The sequence below is a fragment of the Diospyros lotus genome, chromosome 12 (assembly GCF_014633365.1).
Source record: "Diospyros lotus cultivar Yz01 chromosome 12, ASM1463336v1, whole genome shotgun sequence".
NCBI classification, from domain to species: Eukaryota; Viridiplantae; Streptophyta; class Magnoliopsida; order Ericales; family Ebenaceae; genus Diospyros; species Diospyros lotus.
The window spans coordinates 5,916,490-5,925,560 of NC_068349.1; the positions used below are offsets into that span (position 1 = coordinate 5,916,490).

The window sequence follows — 9,071 nt, forward strand, 5'->3', positions numbered from 1 at the left end:
TTGGAGTAGATAATAAGGTAAACATTTACCATCTCACATTGACACAAATACCCTCACAAAGATCAAAATTGAGAACACACAGATTTACCATCTCACATTGACACAAATACCCTCACAAAGATCAAAATTGACAACCACTAAATCCGTGTGTTCTTATTCTATTTCAAACCACTTCTTAAGGTTATCGCTTTTGTTAGCAAGCACAAGGAGAGTCTTTCATATGATTTTTTTCTTTACTTAAAATACTTTTTCTGGATGGAAGAAAGTGACTTAGTTACATATAATTGACACTTTCCTGTATGTCTCTTGATTACAGAAAATTTTGTATTTCAATGTTTGAGGGTATTCCGAATTTGACAGAACTTTTCTATTCCAGGACTTCTCTGGTGCTTGCAACAGTGAAAATATACCTGAAGTTCAAGAACAAGGAAATGATGATATCCCGATGGAAATAGTTGAACTCATGGCAAGAAATCAGTATGAAAGGTGTTGCCATGAGGCAGAAAGAAATTATTTCTTTGCCCAAAGAACCAATGACAAAGGAACTCTGAGGTAATGGGTTTTCCTAGAGTGTATGGCAATAGAGTGCTTAAATCATTGCCGGAGGAAGACCAGTGCTCAAGGAAAACTCTACTTGGGAAGGGTATACTTACAACATGTGAGATTGTTGGATCCAGAAGAAGAAAATCCCATTAACTGTTTGTCTGAGGTCCATGGGAATGATTTCAATTTGAGGCCACCTGATGGGAATTCTGCTTTTGCAAGATTCAATATGTTTTCGCAGTGCCAAGATATGCAGTCAGGTGGAGGTAAAAAATCTGATTCTGGTTCCAACAGAAATGGAAACCATCAAAATTGCAAATCAATAGGTGATAAGATGTCAAGCAGGTTTGGTTCCAACAAAATGCCAGTCTTTGAAGTCCATAACTCATTCCAGAGTGGATCACGACAGAATGTAGAACCAGAGCATGTTAGGTCCTCTTTAATATCGCAACACATATCTTTTGGACTTAATATTCCTCCAAAATATGCAAATCAATTGAGCAACTTTGAAATGCGCTCACAACTCCCTGGAGCACTGCATGAAAGGAGAATGACTAGGGACCTTGATCTTAACTTTACAAATCTGGAAGCCAGTAACATTGAGAAACAGAAAAGGAAATCTGATTCGGAATCTTTCAGTAGGTCCTCTGCCGAATATCCATACGTTGGGAAGCAAAGAGGAATTGATCTTAATGCAAAGGTGCCAGGATCTCTAGATCTACACTCTAATGAGACCATACCGGCTATGCAATTACTCAGCCTCATGGATGCAGGGATGCAGTCAAGCTCAGCTTTCAATTCTGATGGGAATCCTAAGTTTCTCGCCAAACCATTCATTCCCTGTGATTATCACCCAAAGGTCAGTCCAGAGGGGACATCAAATACCCTTGAGAAACCTCTGTCTTCCTATGAGCCCCAGCACAAGGAGCTATCTTGGCCAGTGGCTGGGTTATATAATGATGGCTTGAGGCACCTATCTCCTCCTTTCTATGGTAAAAGTCACCCCTTGAAATCTTGTGAATGTTCACCTGCTTTTGGTTCATTTGCTTCTCAGTTCCAAAATGAAGGAAGTGTTAAAAGAGGCGCTGGCTGTACTGATCGTGTTCCTGCAGAGTCTCAAGTGCGAGGGAGAACAGCCATGAAAAGTAAAGGCCATGGGTTGCATAAACCAAGAAGCAAAAATGGTAGTCATGATTCTAATCCAGTTCAGAATAAGCGGAAAGGGTTATACGGGTCATCTGAGACTATGGCCTTACAAACTAATGCAATTGGCAATTTAACTAAAAGCATTAACATTGAAGCCAGTTGTGCGAATGGGCCAGTTTTCTCTCAGGGAACCATCTCTAAGAATGAAATCTGCAGTGTTAATAGAAACCCAGCTGACTTCACCATACCAGACGCAAGAAATGTTTACATGATTAGCGGTGAAGATCTGAAATTTGGGAAGAAGGCTTCTTCTAAAGGTAGGCTTGGCTTGACTAATGTCAATGGGAAAAAATGACAGAAAGTTACAGTGCTTGCAGCCACGGAGGGGGATTCACATCATTTATCATCTCAAAACACCCCAATGTGAAACTGCATTTTGACATCTCTGTCATCTGCAATTGGTTGCAAGTACATTGCTTCCAATGAAAAATAAGGTTATTGGAGATTTTCTGAAAAATGCACCATTCAAGACTGTTTTCCTTGAATTTCCAGTGGGAGTTATCTTTATTTTATTCCAGCAGTTAAAAAGTTTTAAGGTTCTTGCTATTCCAGCAATAATAGAAACTTTTACAAACCATATGGATGCTCAGATACCAAATGCCAGTTATACACCAGACTTGGACTATTCGCTCCTAATCTTGACAGGTTTCTTTCTTGTCCAGGTTGAGCAATGACAGCCATTGCTGGGAGCTAGATACAGCTATCATATACTTGAAATATGGTCTGCCCATGCTTAAGTAAACATGTATATGTTTTGTTATGTATTTCCTGGATGTTTATGTCATGTTTAAACATGTGACTGAAATTAGAAAGGATATTCAACATTGCTTGCTTGTTGAGGACCTCAGATGCTTGTTTAAATGTTAATTGGGTATTAGTTCACAATGCTTGCAATATATGACCTGTCCATGTCTGGAAAATATGTGGGAAAGAACAGGGAATAAGATAATTTATGATATGATGCTTGTACCCTGGCCTGGTGAGGATTGTCTATCTCATAGTTAAGAACTGTTGTTGTTTTCACGATATATGCTAGTATGGTTTCTTTGATTGTGGCATTGCTCCTTGTTGGGCATTGCTGAATTATAGTCTAATTGGAGAGCAGTATATGATCAGCATATCAGGTAAACAGGAATGATCTGAGTGTTGTTTTGTATGTTATCTCTGCATAATTCTGAAGAAGAAACCCTGCGTGCCGTGCACTTGTCTGCAGCCATGGAATTCTATCCTCGTTTCTGTCTGTTATTTATGCATTCATGTTTTTTGAAGGATCGTTGCCTATTCTGTTTCCTAAAATGTAGATTCTTATCTTATATTGATATTCCAGCTTGTATTAATCATTTTACCGCCTTTGGTTTGCAAGGACAATATGATGAAAACCTGGGATATATAGTTTGGATTGAGGAGGATGGGGTTGGGGCTAACTGAATTTGGGTAAATTGCAGCATTAGCTTTGCTAGTATGCTGCAAAATGTGTGATGCTTCCATCTAAATTTGTTTATCGTCCTGCTGTTTTGGCTCACCCATGGCCCATTGCCATTGGCTGAGCTTGAATACCCTTCCATATTCTTAGGTTGTTCCGGGAACATTCATGCTATGTTTGCCATTGGGACTTGATTTGTGGAAGAAAAGGAAAGGAAATCAAAAATAAATAAATTCTTATATTTCATATAGATGTTCATGTTTGTGAGTAGTTTGAATTGTAAAAATAATTTTTTATTCATTTTTAAGAACTGCAGAAGAAAGGTTGTGAGCACAAGAAAGACACCTTCACCTCCAAATAGAGAGTTTTATACACCACAATGTTCTTTATAACTCACACATATACTTGCATGTATATATGTAAATCTTAGGTTACCCACAAGTGTCAAAATAAAATCTTAAGAAAAAAGATGATATTTTTTTTTTTTTTTGTTAGGTGATACAAAACGATTTCACCCATAAGATTTCTATTTGTTTTCCCTAACAATGTATTATAATTACAATAATATCATACGATAATTATCATCTGTTTTATACTCAAATTTAGGTGGTTTATCTAGATGTATTTTAGATGAAACTAAATGAATGTTTGAATTAATTGATGTTAAAATTATTAAAGTATCATTTTGATTGCTTTATTTATACAAAGATTCTATAAAAGTAGTTGGATAAAAAGGATGTTTATTCTTTAGAAAGAAGAAAGTATAGTTCATTCAATAAAAAATATCATTTGCTTATTATGATAAAGCTATAGTAAGCAGATATACATATATTATATATATATATTGTATCGGCTACTTTAAGCAACAAATAATCCTCCATTCTCTTAGATCTCAATTGTAATGCCAACATATTCAACTTTAAGGGTTAACTATTAAAAATTATTTATTTTAATTATTTATCAATTTTTATTATAAACTTTAAAATTTATCAACTTTACTACTACGTACGTGATTAGAGTTTGACAATTTGATTATAATAAAATTTATCAATTTTATTATAAGTATGTGTATGTGTGTGTTTAAGTTTGAAAATTTGAATTAAACGTCAATAATTAATACATATGAAAAAGAGTATTAATTATGCAAATTCTAACATTATTGTAAAACTGATACAAATTTTAGAGATTTAGTTAAGTTTTAAATTTTGTTATAGAATTAATCTGCCAATCAAAATTTAATAATTTCTTCACAATTAATCCTAACTTTAATTAATTAAGAAATGGCCAAAAGGGCAATACGTTTTCTTGACTCACAACGATACTGATTACACAAATCAAAAGGGTTAACAATTCAATGACACAAAATTTTCAATTGATCCAACCAAAAAATTTTATATGATTCTTGACAATGATATATTCATAATTATGAGTTACGGTGACAACGAGCGAGCGAGCGAATAATACGAAGAAATTACATTAGTAGTGTTGTGTGTTTTTTTTTTTTTTTTTTTGTTATGAAGTTTTGTCCATTATTGCATTAAAACATTATTCATCAAAAAATGATTAAAGATGAAGTAGCATGTAATTTATAGGATGCTAAGTTGACTAAATTTAATAAAAATATATATATATTTAGAATGCCAACCCCATTGCTTTCTGCATTATAACGTCAAGAATATTTCACTGTTCCTTGCCAAGCAATACTATTAGGTTACACATTAATTACAGCTCAAAGTGATAGCTAGCTAGCTATGTTGTAGATTATTCTTTTTAGGTCTTTAATTAGGGAGAGTTTGGTATGGTATATATAATGATATTGATGACTAATTTATTGGAAGGTGAGTAAATTAATAATAGGTTCTATGAATTCATAATCACTTTTAATTAATATATTTTTAAATGATATATATATATAACCCTAGAGCTTAATTAGTCTAATTGTGACTCTTAAATAAGATCATCATTTTAAGTATCTATTATATACTAATAGCTATTACATGTATATAATATAATGTATGTTACAAAATAATTTTATTAAATCTTGATAAAATAATATCATCATCAACAACAACAACAACACTATATATCAGAACCCCAATAATCGAATTCTCATAGTGGTTTCAGCAAGCAGCAGGAAGAAACCGAGAATGGTTTTAATAATGGTTTCTAACTCAATGGGAAGAAACCGCTCTTAGTTTCTTCTTTTATCTTTAAAAATTGTGTAGCGGTTTTAGGGTTTACTCCTTTTCACAAACAGAAAGGTAAACTTATAATGAAAATGGATTTATTTTATGATTTTCATTCTTTATTTCTTGAAAGCATAAATGGGCTCTTAAAATTAAAAAATAAATGGAGAATTTAATTTTTAAAATTAAGGAAGAAACTGCATTGATTTCTTCTTTAATTTTGAAAACCGTTTAATGGGTTTTATTATTTTGAAAATGGGATACTAATATGAAAAATCATTTAGGGTTTATAATTTAAAATTTAAGGTTTAGGGTTTTCAAGGAAAGAATTAAGTGAGATTTAAACAAAAAAAATTGAGACTAGTTTTTATTTTTAAAAATTATTTAACGGTTTTTATCCTTTCTTTAATTCTAAAAGAGGATATTTTGTGAAAAAATGTTTATAATTTTTAAAATTAAAGAATAAACTGAGAATTTAGTTTTAAAAATAAAGAAAAAATGATAATAAAATTATTTAATAGTTTTTATTTGTTTTTCTTGAATGAGATATATGTGAAAACGGTTTATGATTTTAAAAATAGAAAAGAAAGGGTTTTGCAGTTCATTTTTTTATTTTTAAAATTAATTTTTAATTTTTTTCTTATTTGTGAAAAATAGTGAATTTTAGAATTGAATATATTTTTGTTAAAATTTTAAATTAATAAAGCTTTTTTAAAATTTCTCATGATTTTTTTTTGGCCTACTCCAGTCTGAAATCTGATTCTGACACTCCAATTTTCCGCTAAGGGCCCACAGCATGTGACCTGCACATGCCATCTGACAAACATGTCAGCAGTCAGGCTTCAGCCTCTGCCCATTCTTTCATCATTGCTCTTATAGCAAACAAAAAAAATGACAAATTACATATTTTAATTATTATATTTGTGCATTTTTTAATTTAGACACTTATTTTTTTTATTATTTTAAAAATATCTTGAATCTTATAATTTTATATTAAATACCACTACTCTAATTAAGAAAATTAATTAATTTAATCTCTGAACTTTTCAATTTAATCTTGAAATTTGAATTAAAAACTGTAATGTCAAGAAAAAAAATTAGTATTTTAAAGACAAAATAAATTATTTTTAAAAAATCAAGAATAAATTTGAGTAAAAAAATTATAAGTTAAACTAACTAAAATAATATTAAAAAAAAGTTAAAAGGACCAATTTGACCTTATTTCAATATACCCTAAAATAGTGGTAGCAAAGCAAATTACAACAATAAATACTGATTCACCAAAATATTCAACGAACTCGAAGTAGATAAGCAAATTAAAACACGGGTCGGGTCGGGTCGGGTAGGATCAAAAAAAAGAACGAACCCCATGATGAGATGTGACTGGCAGGCGAATCTGGGCCGCTTATCATCATCATGATCACCTCAGCGTCATGGGTCATCAGGAGGGGTGGTGGTGGAATCATCCATCATGTTCGGGTCCGCCCGTTGGGTGTCTTGAAGAGTTTTGAGGAGCTGGGCGCCTTTTCTTCTGCCCCTGGCACTACAGTCGCCTTGCAAAGCCAACGCCACCGCGCGCGCCACCTCTTCGGGCGGCGCCATCAGCCCCTCCCGGAAACCGCCGTAAATCACCGCCAACACGCTTATCGCGTACTCCTTCCCCCTTCCAGCCATCTTCCCCATCACCTGAACTAAGAATAAATAAACATTTCATTTCTCATTTCTCTAGACTCACTCTCTTAATTGCATTTTTTATTAATTAAATATATATATTTAAAAATATATTATTGATACATTATTAATATTTAAAATACCCTTAAACAAAGTGATGAAACACAATACAACGAAAAATATTTATATCATTTATATACCTTATATAACTCAAAGTGTACATAAATGATCTACAAATTCATTGACACTCATATAACAATCATGAAAAATTCTTGAAAACCAAACAAGTTGACAAACAATCTCACAGAACTAAAAAAATTAAAATGTCCTCTCCACATTACACTGTAATTTTTTTAATTTAATATAAATAAAAATATTTTAATCTTTTAATTCTCATTATCAACCTATCTGATTATTCTGTAAAGAACTCTCTCATTCTGCAAAAGAACTTGGCCCAAAGTGTCATTCCAAATATTATATCATATCATATTTTTGATTAATTTAATAAATATTAAATATTAATTACTAAAAAACTAGCACTAATAAATACATATCGCCTTAAAAAATAGTAAAGTTTCCACGTGCTGAAAAAGTAATTTAGTGATGAAATGTCATATAGGTCACCTGAACCAACATAGGGACGGCAAGCGCGTGGACCCTGACCTCCTCCGCCCCCTCCGCCACCGTGCACAGCAGCTCAAGAGCCGCCAGCGCCCTCTCAGCAGCCGGCCCTTCCAAGTCCGCCAGCGCCTCCACTACCTCCCCCACCGCCCCCTCTTCTACCGCCACGCGCCGGTTCTCCTCCGCCAGGCAAAGCGCCAGCAAAACTTTGGTCGCCGGCTTCGCGCCCTCCATTTCCTTCACATACCCCACCACCCCTCTCATCACCGCCGCCGGGCAAACCTCCTCCTCGCCGCCGCCGACGGGGTTCGGCACGAGCGAGCGCTCTAGCATGTGCAGGGCCTTGACCCGGTCCCCGTCCGACTCCGAACTCAGCTGCAGCTCCGCCACGTGAAAGAGCTCTTGAAGGTTAACAGCCGCCGCCGGCGGTTGTGGAGGGTGGTGGTGGCGGTGGGTGGACTCCAGCGGGGGGAAGGAGTGGCGGGAGACGGGGGAGCTGGGGAGTGGGAACCGCCACTGGGTGAAGCTCTGAGAGGTGTTGGAAGAAGAGGATGACTCTGACTCTGGCACAGGCAGTGGTGGCTTTCGGGGCGGCGGAGGCGGAACCTCAGGCTCATAGAATTTGGAGGAGAGAGGAAGGGGAGGAGGAGTGGAGGTGGTGGGACTGAGTACGGTCTGAGAGCAGTGGCGGAACAGACCGCAAGAGAAGAGGGGACACGGCGTCGCTTTGAGCTTTGGTCGCTGAGTTTTCATGGCAGAGAGAGAGAGAGGGGGGGGGTTGAATTGAATGACTCAACAGAGGTGCTTCCTTCGTTTGGCGTTTCGGGGCATCCTAAATCAACCTGAATTTCAGATTCAGATTCGAAAATATTAATTATCGTTTAGAGGGTACGTGTCATTATTTTTTCCAGTAAATTATCAAAAATATTATTTTTAAATTTAACTCAATATTTTAAATAAAAATATCAAACTTTCATTTTATTTTAATTACAAATAATCGTTTTATTAGCTTAATAATAATAATGGTCAAAGTATAACGAGTACATTTCATATTTAAATAAAATATATTATTTTTAATTTTAAATAATTTTATTAAATGATAATAAATATATTACTCTTTTAATATTTATTATTAATTGATGACTTAATTACCATATTAAGTTGCAAGTAGAGAGAAATATACCGGTCATTCACACTCCCTACGGGGGTGATCAATTTCTCTCAAAGGCAACCTTTTTCCAAGCGTAAGTTCGACAGGGCAAAGAAGGTTTTAGGTTTTGGAGACATGAACGTCACGTAACAATAGTCCATATTTAAAGCTAAAAGAAAACGCCAACGTAACTATTCAAAAAAATTAAAATTTTTAACTTTAAACTCAAAACATGCTAAATAGTTTGGCTTCTCTTTTCTTTTTTCCTTTC

The 9,071-nt window shown here is 34.6% G+C and overlaps 2 protein-coding genes across 2 annotated transcripts in view; one reads left to right on the plus strand and one right to left on the minus strand.

The window, feature by feature from the left end:
• Nucleotides 1-2,116, plus strand: part of LOC127786804 (protein EMBRYONIC FLOWER 1) — a 12,701-nt gene extending 10,585 nt beyond the window's left edge. The window contains 1 exon segment of the mRNA XM_052314466.1: nucleotides 377-2,116. Coding sequence (XP_052170426.1) covers nucleotides 377-2,116 — 1,740 coding nt within the window.
• Nucleotides 2,117-6,562: 4,446 nt separating this feature from the next.
• On the minus strand, nucleotides 6,563-8,486 carry LOC127786709 (U-box domain-containing protein 1). Its single transcript, XM_052314318.1, has 2 exons — nucleotides 7,654-8,486; nucleotides 6,563-7,044 (listed from the first exon to the last, which is right to left on the minus strand). The coding sequence occupies exons 1-2, from the start codon at nucleotides 8,401-8,403 to the stop codon at nucleotides 6,790-6,792; spliced, it is 1,005 nt and encodes a 334-aa protein (XP_052170278.1). The 5' UTR covers nucleotides 8,404-8,486; the 3' UTR covers nucleotides 6,563-6,789.
• Nucleotides 8,487-9,071: the final 585 nt, after the last annotated feature.